Source organism: Rhipicephalus sanguineus, chromosome 9, assembly GCF_013339695.2.
Source record: "Rhipicephalus sanguineus isolate Rsan-2018 chromosome 9, BIME_Rsan_1.4, whole genome shotgun sequence".
NCBI lineage: Eukaryota > Metazoa > Arthropoda > Arachnida > Ixodida > Ixodidae > Rhipicephalus > Rhipicephalus sanguineus.
The window spans coordinates 6,801,934-6,821,708 of NC_051184.2; the positions used below are offsets into that span (position 1 = coordinate 6,801,934).

General features: G+C 44.6%; 2 protein-coding genes across 2 annotated transcripts in view; one reads left to right on the forward strand and one right to left on the reverse strand.

Moving 5' to 3' along the window:
* The window catches only part of LOC119404523 (A disintegrin and metalloproteinase with thrombospondin motifs 16), a 129,744-nt gene extending 117,413 nt beyond the window's left edge, over positions 1–12,331 (forward strand). The window contains exons 13-25 of the mRNA XM_037671054.2: positions 45–232; positions 2,208–2,274; positions 2,878–2,998; positions 3,521–3,672; positions 4,079–4,293; positions 5,868–5,922; positions 6,809–6,920; positions 7,116–7,270; positions 7,401–7,434; positions 7,590–7,817; positions 8,592–8,718; positions 9,694–9,956; positions 12,098–12,331. Coding sequence (XP_037526982.1) covers positions 45–232; positions 2,208–2,274; positions 2,878–2,998; positions 3,521–3,672; positions 4,079–4,293; positions 5,868–5,922; positions 6,809–6,920; positions 7,116–7,270; positions 7,401–7,434; positions 7,590–7,817; positions 8,592–8,718; positions 9,694–9,928 — 1,689 coding nt within the window. The 3' untranslated portion in view covers positions 9,929–9,956; positions 12,098–12,331. The remainder of the gene's footprint in view (positions 1–44; positions 233–2,207; positions 2,275–2,877; positions 2,999–3,520; positions 3,673–4,078; positions 4,294–5,867; positions 5,923–6,808; positions 6,921–7,115; positions 7,271–7,400; positions 7,435–7,589; positions 7,818–8,591; positions 8,719–9,693; positions 9,957–12,097) is intronic.
* Positions 12,332–18,136: 5,805 nt separating this feature from the next.
* The window catches only part of LOC119404524 (dedicator of cytokinesis protein 7), a 58,571-nt gene continuing 56,932 nt past the window's right edge, over positions 18,137–19,775 (reverse strand). The window contains exons 41-42 of the mRNA XM_037671055.2: positions 19,161–19,301; positions 18,137–18,192 (exon numbers count right to left, since the gene is read on the reverse strand). Coding sequence (XP_037526983.1) covers positions 18,150–18,192; positions 19,161–19,301 — 184 coding nt within the window. The 3' untranslated portion in view covers positions 18,137–18,149. The remainder of the gene's footprint in view (positions 18,193–19,160; positions 19,302–19,775) is intronic.

Here is a 19,775-nt window from a genome sequence, read left to right on the forward strand (position 1 = left end):
AAAAGGTTCAAATGTCCACGACGTGGTCCTTTCCACTTATTCAGTGGTGCAGGGGTGGCTACTGCGTGGCTCGTCGGGACGAGTTGGAACGGCGTCGGTCGCGGGACCCTCCCGTGGACGGCGGCTGGGGACCCTGGTCGTCGTTCGGAACCTGCCGCTCGGACTGTGTGGCGAGGGGAGACTACGCCTACGTCGGCGTCAAGGTGTCTCGGCGACGATGCGACAGGCCCAGGTATTTTTAATGCGACAGCATTGCGAGAGGCTAAGTAGAAAAAAGAAATCTATAGAAGTTTGTGTGAAACCAGTTGGCGCGCGTGACGGTGCAAGTTGTAGCGAGCGCGGGCCAAGAAACCGCCGTTAACTTATCGGCCTACCGCTGCAACGGAGCCGGCGAGTCGCGGCTGCAGCTGATTTCGTTCGCTCAAACCACGGCTGAGAACATGTTCGCTGCGCGCGAATGCGCTAGTCAAGTGGTTATTTTGTATTTGGCGGGCTTTCTTTGCAGCTTGGAAAAAGTTGTATACGTGAGACTTTCTTTATCGCAAATAATGCAATGGGGGTTTCCGAAGACGCTCTCGAACTTTGCAAGTCGCATTTCTTGCCTAAAGTGAATATTTAGCAATTTGGTTAAATAATCCTATTTAACAAATTAAGTAATTACAAAACAAAAAATTGTAGTGCGCAAGGTGACTGTCAGCAATTTGCAACTGATTTCACTCGTCTGCCTCTAATATTGTATTTTTTAACCCTTGGCTAAAGATAGCTGGAACACCCGGTATAAGGGTACGCACAGGAAAAATACAAAAGACGGCAGTGCTGTCGTGTGTTATCACGCATTGTTTTCAGCGATATATTGCACTCGCAACGTGACTAGAAAGGTAGCCGAAGACGGGCATGTATACGAGTTGTTCACGAAAAAGCCTTCGTAAGAGGTAACTTCTCCGCAATAAGCGTCTTCGTGAGGTGAAGCCAACTTTTGGGCGGCATATTTTGATCTTGCGTCATCTGGTTGTCCAGTATGGCACTAGCGCTACGTTAAAAGGATTTAACGTCAAAGAACGCATGCTCAAGGCTGATCACGCGTACAACGTCTATTCACCGAAGGGAACGAGTGTCATATGAGCGCACAGTATGCAAATAAGTATATTTCTAGCGTGTGAGTGTAGCAGGGTCATGTAGCGTGACGGCAGTGTCGAGGAGATGTTGGAAACGAAAATGAGAACACTTAATAATAATAATAATAATAATAATAATAATAATAATAATAATAATAATAATAATAATAATAATAATAATAATAATAATAATAATAATAATAATAATAATAATAATAATATCTGGGGTTTAACGTCCCAAAACCACGATATGATTATGAGAGACGCCGTAGTGGAGGGCTCCGAGAATTTCGACCACCTGGGGTTCTTTAACGTGCACCTAAATCTAAGTACACGGACCTCAAGCATTTTCGAATCCGGCATCGAAAATGCAGCCGCCGCGGCCGGGATAAAATGAGAACCCTTGGGTACACGAACCCACAGTGGTGCAAAAATAAGCAAACTAAGCCAAAGGGAGCAGAAAGGTACGTTTCAGCGGTGAGGCCGTTGGCTGGAGCCTGTGCAATCTATGCTAAATTGGTGCAATGAAGTCGCTATTTTGTTTTCTTTCACTAACTGTGAATTGGTCAAAAAAGGACTTTCCGTCGAGTGTTCCCTGTATCAGTGTCACTATCGCAAAATTAATTTCGATTGCTTCGGCTGGCGGAGAGCACGTGAATGGAACGTATCAGTGCCAATTCATGGGTACACATGCAAAAAGATTCCTCTATCAAAAGTTCACGTACGTTCACTTCGGAATCTAATCGAAGTAATCTATAAGCAATCAGGCGCAACCAGGTGGTTATTGATACTTAATTTCAGTGCGCTTGTTATGTTCTTAAGACAAAAACATTGATTAAGGAACGTCAAAGGGTGCACATCTTCCATGCGTCAGGTAAAACTAAACCTCCTATGCACGTTTACGTATACACAGCGCACCAGCAGCCGACATTACGGCGCGCTGTACGGCACGTGCTTTGCCGCATCGTCGATTTGATGAGACTAAGATACACCGATCACTTATCTTAGCATCATAACCTCTGCTCGTTTATTTTACATGCGGTTGCTTTTCATGTCACCGTCTATTAATCCAAGTAATGCATTCGTTTGCAGCCCACAGAACGGTGGCCGCTTCTGCGAGGGCTCCGACAAGAGAGTGCAGATCTGTGACGCAACGCAGGTGAGCTGACCGCTGACAATTTCAGATTGAAATGAGAGTACTAAAGAGCCTCCAAACGACCTCTGAAAATACAAAGGGCGAGCGCGTTCTAAGACGAGAGATTGGTTTCTTTCTCGCCTTCCTACAGCCGCCATATCCTCCTCGCCACTTATTTCTCCATAAAACACGCGGACAATGTCAGCACTAAGCACTGAGCCTATCAGGATGTCGCGCTTTGCGGCTACATGCTGTTATATCCGCTTGCGCAGTCGAAAACGCGTAAGATGAAGTGGGTACAGCTGATCACGCAGGATAGTCATGCGAGACAAGGCAGAGCGGGCGTGCAAGTGCACAGCAAAGCAGGGTATACGAGACAATGCACGACTGATATCCCTCGTATATGGACCAATCGAGAGCTTAGTTCCTCATGACGTCACGTAAGAGGACTGCTGGCGTCACGAATTGTGCCGAAAAGACGGGAAACGCCAGGAGAGAATAATGCGCTCGTTCTTTGTATTTTCAGGAGTTGTTTGGGGCCCTTTAAGGAACCAATATTTGCTTTTTCTTTCAACACTGACGATCAACTAATTGAATACCGTAATTTGTTCCAATCACTCCAAACAGCTGTGCACGACGTCGAAGAATCAGCGGTTGCTGGATGAGTTCGTGCTCGGCATCTGTCGCCAGGCGGCGGCGCGAGACAAGAGCATCGAGCCGTACGGCACGCAGTTCCCCAGCAGAGACTGTGAGTGCACGCCATTTCCCTGGAAGCCTTCTGAATGGCGTGTTTGCGACGTCACATGAATGTGTCCGATTTACCGAAGAACGCGATATGATGAACAGCAATTTCCACCGAGATCTTTTACCTCCCGTTCAGCCAACAAAGGTCCACCTGTGACCCGTGTGCGCGCTTGTTGCAACTGGAATCAGCTACGCCAGATGCGCAGTAGCTCATGAATGAAATAGACACGTGTAGACAGAGCGGGATTCGCTTTCGGGACTCTGTATTTATCGAAACTAAGTATAATGTGTCTTGCAACCTTTTTTGTTGTTGTGTAATGTTCGATTTTGTCTAAGACTATAGATATGTGACGTTTCTTACATTATTTTTCAGAATTATTAATAGGCGTGAAGCAGTAGCCGTCACCATATGAATAAATATACATCTTTTATTTCAAATGAAAAAAGAAGGCAGGAGTATCCGGAGGTCGCATACTTCTTGTGTGCCTAACTGAACACGAACGCCAATCGGTGACCTTACTCACAGACACGCACTCGTGCTACGTGTGGTGCCGCAAACGTGGAGGCGGCTACATGACCCATGGCTGGCGCATCCCCGACGGCACACCCTGCTGGAGCCTGAGCCAGAGGCGGCAGGCCAGGAACACCAACCGCTACTGCGTCGACGGAGAGTGCCAGGTATTGCCGATGTGCTGCCCTCAATCATTTTGAAATAAAAACTACCGGGGTCCACTGGTCCTTCCTGAAAGACATCAAAGCGAAGGGCTTTTCACCTTCATTGCAACTCTTCCTTGAATTGATACGGAGTGTTAACGCGGGCTTGTTGGTACACTCCTGTCCCTTCTTTCTTTGTCCCGTTGTAGCGCTGTTTACCCGTACTTCCTTGAATGTTTTCCTTGCCCTTCACTGAACCCTTACTTGAATCTTCTGTCTCAGCCCTTTGTGATCATGCGCAGCATAGACGCGCACAGGGTCCCGCATCAGGGGGAACGAAGTCTCACCATCCCCACCCCCTGTGTTCACGCCTACGATGCACAATGATGACATCCTTGTTGCCACGGGTTATAGACATGAATATTTGCAGGCGTTCGACTGCTACGGCCGCAGCACGGAGGACGACTCGTCTGAGGCGTCGTGCCCCGTACGCCAGTCGCCGCTGATGGCGGCATCCGCGTCTGCGAGCCCCCGCGGTGTCGTCCCGTCCGGTTGGGGACCGTGGCACGCAGTCAGCGAGTGCCGACACTCCTGCCTCACCGGCGGCTCAGGATTCCAGCTCGTCGCTCGAGAGTGCAACGCCATGTGAGCAGACACCATTCGAGCATTCTTTCGTCGTCGTATGCAGTAGTTCTGCAAGCGTCAGTCCCTGGGAAGCTATGTCGGGCGCCGTCAAATTCCGCCATCTTGTAAGCGCCGATTGGCTCGCTGAAAGTTGCTACGCCCACTCTATTTGACTCATAAGGCCAATAGGGCACTGACACCAAAATTTTGCATCTTGTTTTTTTCTGTTGCGATAAGTAGTTAACGACCCATTATCACGGCTGGAAAGCTCGCTTGCTCGAGCGCGCAACCGTTAATTATTTGGAGACGGTTTTATAGCGCCCAGTCGCAGTTTCGGTTTCAGAGAGCGCCGAGGGAGGCAGGACCCAGAGTGGTGGCTGTGTAAGCATAGCTGGCTACATGAGCACACAAAACCGCGTGCACATGAGCACCGCGTCGACAACTCTTTTCAACGAAGGCTTCCTGGTGCTGCTACAATGCCCTCTGAGGCGTTGTAAATATGCGTGACTCCCCCAAGATGCACTGCCGAGGCGAGGACATCAGCCTTTGTACTCCCGTGCAAGTCTCCCCTTCTTTCCGTTGAAAAGGTCTGCTAGGAGTCAGTGGGAGAGAGCGCCCGCAACAATCGTGGCAGCCAACACAAACTCGTGACGCAGGTGGCCGTTGGTTGTTTACTAGGATACCGAAGGCGCGTTTCGCGTCAAGTGGGGCGACGCGAACTTTAATATTATCCGTTGATATTTCGTAGATGATGCGTGTGTGTCCACATAAATCCATCACACGGGTTATCTCGCCTTCGAAATTTTGTGTCAGTGCTCCTTTAAGATAATGTCAGGTCTCTCGGTAGGGCTGATAAGTCGGCCCGGCAGAGTCAATAAAATAATAATGACGTTAATAACCCCACAGTATTTCGTGATTGAAGGGGGCTCAAGTAAAGCCTGCCACGCAAGCACAGTTTGACAGGAACCCTGCTTAGTCTGACCGTAATATTAGCGTAAACAGCGACGCAAAGACGAAAATATCCGCAAACGCATTGGGAAGACGAACAAAAATGGACAATACCGCGGTAATTAGTAAAGACTAATAATAATATCTGGAGTTTTACGTGCTAAAATCAATATGATTATGAGGCACGCCGTAGTGGAGGGCTCCGGAAATTTCGACCATCTGTTGTTCTTTACTGTGCACCGACATCGCACAGTACTCTCTAGTATTTCGCCTCCATCGAAACGCGACCACCACGGCCGGGATCGAACCCGCAACCTTCGGGTCAGCGGCCAAGCGCCGTAAGCACTGTACCACCGAGACGGTATTACTAAAGACTGCGTGCTGAAATGGAACTAGCGACTAGGCCAGGTAATACATATATGCATAGCAAAAATAGATCACCTTCGATGTGGTAACACTCCTGTAAATCCATAAACGATTAATGAACATAAACGCACAGCGAGGCACACTCACACAGAAAATGCGAACGGCGAAATGTTTACACAGTAGGTGAGCAATAATTATCGGACACGCTGCACAGTCACTGGTCAACATGGCAGTCGGTGAACCGATGCCACCTTGACACTGTTTTCGATGTCCTGTTTCAGATCGCGGTGCACCGGGAAGAAGGAAACGTACAAGCTCTGCGATTCCACACGGAAGGTGAGTTCAGTGGCCAGAGATTACGTGTTCTTTATACTCGTGCCACAAGTAGTATGTGCACACCTTCAAGACAACACAATGACGCTTTGTAGGTACCACAGTTTCAGACAGACTGTGGGCTGGAAACAGTCTCAAAAGAAAGTTTTGAAATAAATGACATGGCTGAAGGCGCCCCAAAAGTACCCTTCACATCATGCAAGGCGACATACCGATAATGGGTACCCAAAATGCTCAAGATGTCAAATCATATCTGGACTCCACTTGCGACATGTTTGATCAAAGATAACAGTCCAGTTCAGATGTTGCAGAACCAAACACCTTTTCTAGGCTTGTGCGATTATTCAAGCAGTTCGAATAGTTGAACGAATATTACAGTATTCGTATTTGCTTCGACACCAATTTAAATTGTTCCAAATTTCGATTCAAGATGAACGAATAGACATATATAAACCGCATGTAACACCCTGTAAAGGTGGTTTCACTGCAGTGCAGGGGTGCTATACCATGAATACACTTAGCAAGGGGAAATTACCCTCACATCGATTTATCATTATTTAGCTCGTTATGCCGGCTTATATGCTCTAAGTAAAGCAAATTTTAAAATGTAACATATTTTACAGGTTATCACATGCATTCTACCGAAAGTCAAATCCTGCTACTATTCAAAGTTGTTTCCACTTGCCTTCGAACATTTGCACATGCCATGCCTTGTTTCAATTTAAAAAAATATTGTGCAGATTCGTCGGGTCATGACAAATATGCTCATTTTTCTTTATAATATGTGATATATACTATTCGAATTCGATTCGAAATTATTCGACGAGATCACTATTCGCTTCGAACCTAACATTTACTATTCACACAAGCCTAACCTTTTCCCTTGCAGTGTCGGGGAATGGTGACACCAGACCAGTACGCAACCAAGGTGTGCGAGAAATACCGGCGCAAATACTCCAGCCTACTCAGCGGACGAGGAAGGCAGCTCCCGCTGCAAACGGGTGAGATACATATTACATAAGCATAAAGCAATTAAAGAAATGTGGAACACGTAGGATCGGTACCAGAATAATCAAAAGGAAGCTGCACAATAAGTGGGCTTCTCTATCGGAGACACCTGCAGTCCCCCAAAGAAAGCAAGTGAACTGCGGTGGCATCCACTCTAAAATGGCGCACACTCGAACGTGTGCTTGCAGGAAATCCGCACGTATCGTGCGTGGTGGCATGCCAGGACCGCGTGTGGAAGGACACTCACTACCAGATGGACGTGTTTGACGAAGGACGCTTCCCATTCGGCACCGATTGCAGCGGCGGACGAGGAAGGGCCTTCTGCGTTTCTGGACGATGCCAGGTATATGCAGTTCCACAATATGAACGCGCCCATATGCAAAGCCACTATTCTAGCTGTAACCACGACCATAAGGTTAGTATAACCAGCATAACATGCCCTGATCTTTCTTCTCTATCTCTCATTATTTCAGAAATTCACAAGTGAAGGAACTCCTCTCGATGAAGGTGAGCTTTTGGGACAACACTCAGATTCCAAGACGACAAAACAGTAAAACATGGGAATGGCAAATGATGAACTATCACATGCTCTTGTTTTATGTAATGTTCTAGTGTTGTAGTCTCTGTGTAACAATATTCATAGTGTCTCGCTATCTGTGCAGAAAGTGTGACACCCCGTGCCTTGCAAAGGAAGCGCCGACGCCGGAGAATAAAGCGTCACGTCCCTACGTTCCGCAACGAGACGACGAATGCAGCCGTTGAGGAAGGCGACGTTCGGTGGGCAGCCGAGCACCAGGCGGTGCTAACGCTCCCTGACATGAATCAAACCTCGGAGGTTTCGCATTCGTGGAATGTTCACATGTCCGACTGCTCGCTGCCCTGTGGTGGAGGTACGCACGCTTAACACAGGCAGCTTACTTCTCCTCAGTGTTGCTTGTGGCTTGTTAGTCTGCTCTTTAAGCGTTCTGTCACGTTGCAGTTGATGTTTTGATATTTGTCTTTGTTGATTAGCAAGCTTCATGGTTTACTGTTCCAAGGTTAGCTGTAAACTGTGTCTTAACACACCTTCATTATTTGATTTCCATTCATCTCTACATAACATCCTCGAGAATAATTTTAAAAAGTGCTGTCAGTCAATGCAATTTGACTTTCAAATATAGCAAATATTATGCGAACATAAACGTAGTCAGGTGAGAGGGGGTGTTGAGATTGTTCAGATCCCCTCCAACCGCTTCGCCTATGTTCTTACATTTGTTATATGCGCACGAGGTATGTGATAAACATGAGATGATCTTGCGCAAGAGTAATTCAGGGGAGCATACCCTGCATTTGTAAGAATATGTATAGATAGCTTGCACGTGATGTCATGGACGCAGCTCCTGAACGTAACAGCATTCCACGATGGTGGCCTAGATGACAAGTTGCGGTTAATCTGCTTCAATGTGATGACATGGCGGGAATGCCTCTGTGCATGAATAACGAAAGAACCTGCATGTGATGTTTTCATAATATTAATCTGACATCGCAAACATTGCGTCCTCCATGCTGGTTCTCCAACACGGTGGGTTCAGCGACATCAATGCAAGCCATCTATATAAGATGACGCATGCCCGAGTCGGAATTCCTCATATTTTAGCCGCATGGTGCACGTCTCTTTCAAACAGGCACACACAACGTGACTGTCCAGTGCGGTGCGTCGAGGAAGTACCCGAATGGCAGTTGCGATCAGGGTCAGAGACCCACGCTCAAGACGGGCCCCCTCGCTTGCAACACTGAGCCCTGCACTGGAAGGTTAGTTAACGGAGCTTGCCTTTCCCTGTCATAATTCACATTTGGCTGTCTTCAATGTTTCGTGTAGCTCAAAGCACTCAGATTTTGTACATAAATGCGGTTTACCTTCACTTATAGCAGACAATTGTTCATGAGACATAGCTCAAAACAAAGCTCACGTGAGAAATCTAGTAATACTTACACCAATTACTCGCAAGATATTGAATCAACGTAATTTACTGATGGAGTTCAACGTCTAAAGGCAACACCTGGACTGCACAAGATGTGGGAGTGGAGTGCTCCACATTTTGATAACCTTCATCAAAATGTCAATACATGTGCACTTTTGCATTCTGCCCTATACAAAATGTGGCCGTGGCGGCTGGGGATTGAGCCAGTGAACTGAATACACAAGCAACAGCCAATGTGACCACACACGTGTAAAAATTCTGGATACAAGAAATAATTACGTGCCACATTTTTTTCTCCTGTTCGCTGCATTTCACATGTTTTCTAAGAGGAACCTTTTTATCATAATGCACGAGAGTTTAACAGTTAGCATACAGAACTAAAAATCAGTTGAAAAAGTGCACACTCAAGCATTGTTGCAGCTTGTGAGCAACACTGAGAAATCAATATGAGGTTGCGAAGAAAATAAGGTGTGCCATCCTATCGTCTGTGTAGAAAGCCAAATTTCTTGGACACTGTGATGAGACTACTGAAACCTCATCAAAGGTTGTGGGTTCGGATCCCACTGACAGAAAGGATGATTTTTTTTGTCCCCTTTAATTTATTCCAATTGACATCATAATTACTACACTACAGTTAAAGACAAGTGATATACAGTACAGCTAAAGACAAGTAATGTCCCCTATGTTTTTTGTGGCCAAGTGTCTGTAGGATTCATTTAGTTGTAACTGAAACCTCTAAACACTCAGAATTGTCAGATCAAATTAACGTGTACGAAAGTAACTGCACAATTCGTACCTTCTGCAGGTGGCACACAGAACCGTGGGGCGCCTGCATACGCGGCACCCTGCAGAGCCGCCTCGTGGTGTGCGTGGAGCCACTGGTGCCGTCATCTTTGTTCTCGCTAGTCCCCGACGGCCGCTGCCCACCTCCCCATCCAACACGTCTCAGGAAGTGCGCACCCCCGCCGGCAGAAAAAGCCGTATCACTGCCTCAAGCGACCGCTGCTTCGCTGTCACGGCTACTACCCGGCTTCTCGTGACATCCGCAAGGCGTCTTTTGTTGTACAGGTGTGGACAAGGTCGTTTGTGCGGCGTTGTCATTTTGCCATACCAAATGGTTGCACCTTTTGTTGCACTATGTCACGCAGTCATGCTTCGGTAGAATACTGATCTCTAAGCTACTGGGTGTCTACCAGTCTATGCTTCCTTGTGGTCATTCCAGTTCCTACTCGTGCACTCTTTGTAACATGTACTAAACGAATGTACAAAAGTTTATAGACGTTTTACTATGAATATATGTACTGGAGTTTTGAGTCAAACAGTATCCTTTCATCACATGTAGAACACAGCATGAATGAATGAATGAATGAAAAACTTTATTGGTGCAAAGAAATTCTCCCGGCGAAGGTGCAGCCCTCAGTCCAGGGCCCCTGTGGCCTTTGCCATCTTGCGAGCTCTGTCGATCAGCTTGAGCTGTTCTTCAGGCTTCAAGCAGGACAGTGCAGCCTGGGCACTGCCCTGCTCAGGGCAAGCAAACAGAAGTCCCAAGTAACAACAGCACCCCCAGCAGCCGCCCCACGTTTTAATTACATTGTTATTGTATATGTTGGTGCTAACGAAGCTACAGAATTTCTAAGAGAACCAGTTAAGGCATGTGTGAGATGAATGTCAGACAAAAGGAGCAGGCAGCACCAAAAATGATGACTGATCCCTCTGTCATAGGAATCGGTATAACACGAAAGTTAAACGTGTCGTCACAGAAATAGTTGATTGTTTACTGCATTGATATATGAGAGCTTGTACAATGTCTACTGTTGTTTGGCAGATACACCACCGCTTGATGTGGATGCAACTATGTTGATGACTAGTGGCGCATCTCCGTACCGACGACTAACGCCCATGATCATGGTTTAACCTTTACAGCAGCTGAAGTTCTGAACATATACGTGGCCACCGCATATGGTGAATCCCGCGCAAAGGTGGCATCAACAAGCACATAATAAACACTGATACTCAATGTGCACTGCTTCAAACCGTCGTGAAATGCGAAGAGAAACGCAACGCGTGTCGTGTCTTCGTCTAGCCTGGCTGTTAATTTTCACTGGGCAAGCGGGGAACGCGGTGCAACAGCCAGGCGAGCATCGGAGAGCTATTTTTCGATATGGATGGATGCTATAAGCGAGGCTTGGGCTAAAGCCATCACCTCGCGGTGTGTGAAAGCATTGATAAAAATACACTTCTATTGGAAACGCGCCCAGTGGGACGATCGTAGCAACAGTGTTTTTTTTTTTTTTTTTCGAGCCTGGTGGCACACATGTCACCGCCCTGTTATAAAGGGGATGCTCATAGCATCCATGCATCCATGCAAGAGCACTGTGAGAGGAAAGTGTGAAAGACAAAAGGCGCGTTCATGTAGCTTCTGTTATATGTTTGGCAGTAGCTCAGGGCACTAAATGCCCGCCAGCCATCGTCGTGGACCGAGAGGTCATGGGTTTGATTCCTGTCAATGAACCTTTTTCTTATAGTTTTTTTTCTTTGCCATCTGATAGCATTCATTTTGCTGATGTATTTCCGTGATGGAAATACGCCATGAAAGTCTTGATGGACCCCAGCATAAAACACCTTCGTGTTAAAAAAACATGTGGCTTTAGCCTCCACATACCTACTACAGATGCCTTTTAAAGCAACAGTTTTCTTTGCCTATGTATGAGAATCTGTCTGGACTTTGTTTCTAAGGCTGAGCATTGGGTTTGTTGGCACAATACACTACTGCTTAAGAGCGCACTGATTGGTTGACAAGAGAGCTTGCGTCACTCTTCGGTTAGATGATGAAACGCACCTCATCACGCAAGGTCGCAGTTGATTAGAGACAGGGTCGGTCTGTTGTGCACACCTCAGTAATATTTCGAAATTTATGCAATTACTGCAGACATTTGTTAAACGAAAATCTCTTATTAAACGGAATTGCTGCTTAAATGGAACAAACGCCAACATGACTGGTTTCGTACTTGATTTGTGCACTTCTGTTCATGTCTCAGTAAACAGAACAGCTAAATGGAACATATTTTCGTGGTCCCTTCAGGTTCCGTTTATCGAGAGTCTGTTGTATTATCATTCGTTGATTAATGTTTATGCAGATTAGTGAAACTTTACAAAGAGACACCCACTCTAAATAACATATTCATGCAACTTTCATGCCTTTCTCGCAGGTAATACCAGCTGCGGTATTTTAGGAAACAGTGCATGCGCTGGGCTGCTGTGCAGCCCGCCACCAAGTGGCCTCCTCCAGAAGACGTTCGTTCGCCGCTGCCGTTTGCAAAGCCTCGCCAGGGACGTTTGTTTCGCCTGCACGTTATAACTTATTTGTTACGCATCGTCTTAGTGCTGTCACTTAATAAAATACATTGCCATGTTCGACGTTGCTCCCGTTCAGGAGCGCCAGATGAAATTCTGCATACGTCAAAAGGTAGGAAGGCAGCATGACTGACTGATCGTCAGCTTCTTAACGACGATGTGGCATTGCAGTCTCCCAAAGTTAGCACGAGAGCGCCAGCTAATTCAGTCTGTCGCTTTTGTATGTATTCGTAGTGCCGGTGTACAACCTTCGGAGAAGCTGCACAGCTTACGTGTAGAAAATTATGCATGGGCAGAAAATACTGTGCTTGAGGACTACAAGATCTGCAGTCACTCATTTACACCTCCAGTGCACCAGAATAAAATGGTACCAATGCGCCAAATAGAACAGTGGCAATGCATCTTGATACCAAAGTTTGTATCTCTTTTGTTTGTTTTTTTCCATGCCAACGACCGGTCGGCATACACAACACCAGTCATCAACGTGCAATCATTGCCTTCTCCAGCAGTTGAACAGATGGTGATGTTATTTGCTGTATGTTGCCGCAAGACAATTCTTTTTAGAAACAAGTGCAACAAACATAAATGTAGAACATGTACACACTGGTCTTAAAGAATTATCAGAAATGGATGGCACACTCTTGCATGGTGCTGGATGTACACTACATGCAATTCCAGTGCAGTAACGGCGGCAGCTGCCTCTGCTGCATGATGTTCCTTTTAGAGCTTCAAAAGACATCCATAGATGGGCCATGCCCCAAATATGGTGGCTATGGTGACCTTCTAATGCATTTTGGCCAGCTTGTCGCCTCTGTTTCTGAGCAAAATGTTAATTCAGGCTAGTTAGTAATGCATACTTATTAACATTTTAGCACAGAATCTACATAAAAGTAGACACGAAGGGCATTACATGCTATCCCATATACACAGAAAAATAGACAAAAGAAAATGTAAATACTCAATTGTACTGACACATGTGCTTGATACATGTGTTCTAAGCACTCGTTACCAGCTGCCACTAAGAAAACTGATTTCTATGGTAGAAAACGAAAAAGACGACGAGCTGATGGACTTGCAGTGATCACTATTCATTGCTGCAGCCTCAAAAATCTCGCACTTGACGATTTGTCTCTGAACACAACTACAGTTTGTCGAAATACGGTACACCCACACCCACAGTCACAGCAGTGTAACATCAAGCACCCCTGTCCATTCGTCACTTTCCTGCAAAAGGCACAGGCTAGCTGTGGCTTTCACGTCTCTGTGTGCTTTGTGTAACTTCTGTGCTAAATACCTAATAAATACCCATTTCTGCTCTCGTGGGTTGGGCCTAGGGCTGGGGACCATTGCTTCCCAGAACACATACGCACATTCTGTCCCACTCTAGAGTCGTAGTTTGAACAATGAAAAAAAAAAATTCTGCTTATTAACATCACATTTCGTGGCTTTATCTAGTTTTGTCCCTCTTCAGTACGTATCCTACAATCTACAGTTCAGTTCTCAGTTTCCGTAATTATGCATGCATAATCCGTGCCTAAAAATGCAACATTTGAAAAAGTGCATCTGCGTTGCTGCGGGGCCTCCGTGCCGCAAAGCTTGTGCATAGCTGCTCGTTCAAGCTGCACTTGTAGATCACAAATATACCAATACTTATCCATGAGCACCATGTTTCCACTAAATTTACTAACAGTGGCATAAATCCAGAAAAATCACAAAGGGGGACACACATCTTGCCATGGCAGCCATTCTGTTTTTATAAATATAGGTGTCGTTTTGATTTATATAAAAATTAAGATAATTTTATGAAATAAAAATAAGTGACAAGCATGGGTTCCCAGCTCTCGTAATTGGATTGTTCTATTGAGTCTATTGTTGCAAGTTCAATAGTCTCACACAGCTGAGGGGTACTAAATACAAGTATCCGCAAAAACATAAACGGGCATCAAAGAAAGTTGAACGCACTATACATCACTGTCAAGCAATTCAAATACGTGGTGTATGAAAGATAAACCTTAAGGAGGGACATTTGCAAGGGGTGTCCCCGCCAAGTCTGGACACAAGGGGGGTCAGGACCCCCCTGACACCCCTGGGATTTACGCCACTGGTTACTAAACCATAAAATAGTGCATTGCACAGGTCTGCCTTGCTACTTGCTTGAAGTCCACTGCTCAGTTACACATTACATCAAACTCGCATATTCCTGTGGACCTGGGTATCAAGTCAAATGAAAGAAAATATTCTACTCATTCATTCATTTGGGTATGATATACTAACAGATCATGTGTAATTGTACACACACCTAGACACCAAATGCCGCAGTACACAATATATGGTGTGTCTAATGGCAGCTATAGCCTGCTTTCAACGTGGTTATTTGCTGAGGTACCTTCGAGGCTTTTTTTTTTCCATGCTTAGTCATCGATACAAACTGTTCTTTGAAACATTAGAGCCACCAACACTCTATAAGCTTTACCACATTACGTCAAAAAGGCTCCTACACAAAGAAGCAACAAGAATGTGTGGATCTCTCATCACCTAAACTATTACAAACACATTAGACTCTCATTAAACAGAACCTGAAGGGACCAGGAAAGCACAGTAAAACCTCATTAATACGAACTTGGTTATTTCGAAATCCTGCTTAATTCAAAGAATTTCTGCGGTCCCGTATTTTGCAATGTAAATTTGAGTGGATAAATTGAAGCGGTGGTCAGCAGCAGCCCAGTTAATTATTAAAACTTTGGGTGCCATGTTCTAATTCCCGGTCCCAATTTTACCACGAATCCGCGGCAACGACTGCCCTTAAGAGTCACAAGGCAATGCAATGTAGCAATACTTGTGAGTGACAGGTGAAGCACCTTAGCCTTGCTGTTGCCAGCAAAACACACACACACACACACACACACACACACACACACACACACACACACACGCACACACACACACACACACAAAAAAAAAAAAAAAAAACAGTCTCGTAGCTAGCTAAAATGTGTGCCTGCGAAAAAGAATACGTGCTTCACTGCAATAAAGCGTTGACACATAGGCAGCATGTCACATGCTTCTCGCAACGTCAGCACGTCATGATTTACCCATTCTTTCTGGGAAAATGAAGAAACTTATAAAGAACGGTCTGACGGAATTCACGGTGTATGCGAACTTGCCATTGGTGGCTGCTTCGCAAATTTGCACACTTGCACTGCTGCCGGAGTTATTGCCTGCAACGCCTACTTTGAAAACTCAGTTTGTAAAACTTAGGTGATCATGTTTTCCAGCCAGAACATGTCGCGAATTTCGTCACACTGGCCATTATTAAATTCTTTATTTTACCAGAAAGAATGGGCGGATGGTCACATCATGATGCACTGATGCTGCGAGGAGGTGACATGCTGCCCGCGTGTCACCGCTGTGTTGCAATGAAGCCTGTCTTCTTTTACGCAGATGAGCATTTTAGTTGACCACGAGACCGTCTTTTTTTTTTTTGGACCAGCAGCAGCTAGGCCCACCATTTCCCAGGGTTTGCGACAAAACTAGGACCAGGTATTGCTGGAAAACTTAACCCTTGGAGTCGCAAACTAGCCAGCACAGCAAACGACCACCTCCGATTACTTGCAGTAATTCAAAATTCCCTCCATTTCATTAATTCAAAAACCCATTTAAATGAAAGATTTTCCACAGTCCCAGAGACTTTGAATTAACGAGGTTTTACTGTATGTTCCGTTTAACAGGAATTCCATTGCTGATAAATGAACAGGGGTGCCGAATTCATGTACGAAAACAATCATATTTCAGACAGTTGTTCCATTTAAGCAGCAATTCCGTTCTAAGATATTTACATTTACTGATAGTCTACTGTAACAGCACATCTACTGTGTACAGCATCGTGCTATAAATTGCATGGGTCTCACAGGCCTAAGCAGTAGTCTACTAACAATTAGGTAGCTGTTCAGCTATGGACCACAGTTTGCAGGTGCTGCAAACACAGATAAATTTTGTTATAGTAAAAGTAACTGACTTTACAGTGTAGTTAATCTTACTCTTCCCTCAACACCAAAAGTTAATGGGCCACGGAACCTCAAAACCCCTTACGGTTCTTAGTGTCTATGGCCACAAACTGGTTGTAAATTCAATGCTTATTCAGACACCATGGCCCACAAACTTTTGACACCATCTCCTCAATGACCACCAAAACCAAGATGTGCAATGACTACTGGTTTCAATTACCGATGGTATCGGCAGTCTAAAATGGCAAATGCCTTCAGTGTGAGATGTGCAGACCTCTAAAGGCATAAATGTCACTTGGCACAAGGCTCTGTAGTGGCTTTAACAGGCCTCTTGCCTGGTGTTTATTCCTTTCATGTGTAGAGGGCATTAAAACAGATGTTTTCTTTCTTTTTTTTATTACTTTGCCACAAAATTCACGAACACAGCGGAACGAACACTTTCAAGAAAGGAGTGTATACATATGTACAATGAGTCTCAATAAAAAATTAAAGCCGAAGCCAGTAAAACATGAACACATTGTTTTCATAAATACTAAACTTAAATGTAAGCCAAAGCAGGACTAAGTGCGGCATCTTTAACCCCTTCAGCGGCGGTGTTTACACTTGTACACATCAACTACAGAGGCGTGACGGCCACCGCGAGTTTCTTCAAGTGGCTTGAAACGCAATGTGCACATTTGTACATGCTTCCTGAGTGAACAATTAGCACTCATTTAAGTTCATTGTGCTGCGTATTGCCACAGAATTCCACTTTGCTGGAGACACTACCATGTTCGACGATCGTTCGACGTGCCGCGTTCCAGGAGCAACGTCAAGAGTATTGTTTTTATTTTCTCGAAACAAATACAACTAAAAACGAATTGGGATTGCATTTTGAGCCTAATATTTTATTCTTTTCTAGCCTGACTGATTGCAGAATAATTAGATATTCAATTATTGCTAATTACCATTAATTACTGAAAATTACGCAGAACAACGTATTACCTCATTTTCTTTCTTGGGATGTAATATAGAGTGCCTTGGAATTATGTTGCGTGAATATGAAACATTTTCAGACAGTCCATCATAATTCATGCCCGAAGGGGTTAAAGCACATTACAGAGTACTGAGCTTCTAAGCTTAATCAAAGCTGAAATGCCACTGCTTTGGGTCAAGATGGACAAAGTAAGACAACGTAATTTGTAAATGTCTTGGCCTTCACTTTAGCACCGGTTCTAAGCACCATGAGATAGAACACAAAGCAGAGTACCTGCAGTCAATGCATACTGCAGAGGTGTTGTAAATGAACTAGTGTCCCTGAAGCAATGCAAAACTAACTACGGCAGTGCTTTTCACTTTTCGCACTTGATTCCCTTAAGTAGTCCACCTAGTTAGTGGTCACAAAGCTAAACGATGTGAAACACAAACAGTAAAGGACAGTCACTGCTACAAACTAAAGATGAGCAATAAAATAACCTTGCCGGCATAAAATTCGGCATTTCATCGTGACTGCCTACTTGCAATGCAAACGAGAGGACCACAACACAAGTAACTTTTTCATTGAAATTAAAATACTATCTGCACACCATAGGACATCATTTGGTTGTGTCAGAGATCACAGGAAATACTGCCCAATTGCAATAATCAGACTACTGCTTGCATGCACAAATCATACGACATTTCACAAGGCACACACTTCACTGTACAACTGAACGTGCTCTACAAAGTAGACATGTGACAAGAGCTCACGTTCTGCACACGAAGTTACTATGAAAAATAACCCTTACCTTGGGCTATTTAAGTAATGCAGCGCTTTTGTTTCCTCAATGGCTTTGGCTAAATGCTTGCAAGGAATAAAAATAAAAGCTAGGCTTGTACTGCTCCCATGCGTTACTTGTTTGCAACAGCATCACCCCGTGGCGCTTCAGGGCTCTTGCAACGGTTGACGCATCAAGTTTCCTTTTGCCCTGAAACAGCAAGAAATTATTCTGTTTATAATGAAATTTCACGCTTACAGAACTATGTACACAGCAAGCGTGCCAATTTTTTATGCAGCAGTGTTACATTCACAAGCACTGACAGAAAGAATTTGCGAGTCAGTGCCAAATTATGCAGACACAAATATCATGAAAAACGGTAGATGAGTGGCAATAAAGCTATGCTTTGGCACATGAAATACAGAGGAATACATTTAACTGCAGGCACATCAAAGAGAAAAAAAGTAAGAAAGTAGCTGTACCAATTGAAAAGAGCTGGTATAATTAGCAGAAATGAAACATCAGTGCAAGGTAAACACAAACATTCTTATTACTGCAATTAAAGTAATTAACACATTTCTGATGTAGAAACCTCACCACACTGTTATTGCACACAAAATGATCACACTTCGCAGTTGTGAATGCTAGAAAACGTGTCTTAATTCTGCACTAATGTCTCGAAATGCTGGACCTTCTGTCGTGGATATTTTTACGATATCATGACACAGACCAAAAGGGGCTGACATTGTGTATCAAATGATGTTACTCATAAATAAGCTACAGAAAGGCACATAGTTGCTTGAGTTGTGTTTGCTAACGGTAGCTATGAAAATCACAAAAGAACACCAGCAACTGTGTCAAGACCCCATGACCGATCTATCTATCAGTTACCAAATCGAAACTGGTATATAGAAATTAGTACTATATTATTGTCAATTATTTACTGCACTCTGGTGCTTTCTAATACTTTCTCTAAGGTTTAGAATGCTTGGAGCTTCATTCTATATGAACAAAAAAGACAAGAAAAATATGTCAAGCCAGCACTCATTACCCAAATGCAGAAGAATAAAGCTGCAGTGTTTAGCATATACTACGTGCCACACGCATACTAATTGCACTAAGGCCGAACTCTTAAAATAAAGGAAAGTGATGTCTAAAGAATGAATACTATTACATACCAAAATGGAGAAACGCTGTTGTTACGTATCATGGGCTGTAATCGTTCACTGAAACGGTTGTAGTTGCGCTCCAGTTCCTTCTGGTAGTCTCGCTGGTCAGGTCCAATCAGGGTTCTGTTTTTTCGTAGTGCCTCAAAGCATCTGAAAGTTAAGAACACACATAATCCCTCCAGATCCTGTATAGTATGCTATTTCTCAGACAAGTTGTGGTAGACCTAATAACTGACTCATTATATACTCACATTAGGCAGCACCACTAGTACAAAGGTAATAATAGTAATAATATCTAGGGTTTTGCATGCCAAAACCACGACATTATTATGAGGCACATTATGGCTCTGGAAATTTAAGGCCCATTCCTTTCTCCTGCACTTTGTCAACCAGTTCACGGTGGCACTGCACTGTGGCATTCGTTTCACGGAGTCAACATGGCGGTGTCAACACCGCAGTATTCATTCTGAAAAAGTGCAGCCGTCGTGCGAGGCTGATTCACGAATTCCCTGCACTTGCTTGTAAGGTAGTGCCGAGTCTGTGCAGCACAAGATGGCTGGAATGGCAGCAGATGACAAAGCCGCCTGCATTCGTGCCTATTTTAACGGCACCCAACAAGTACGT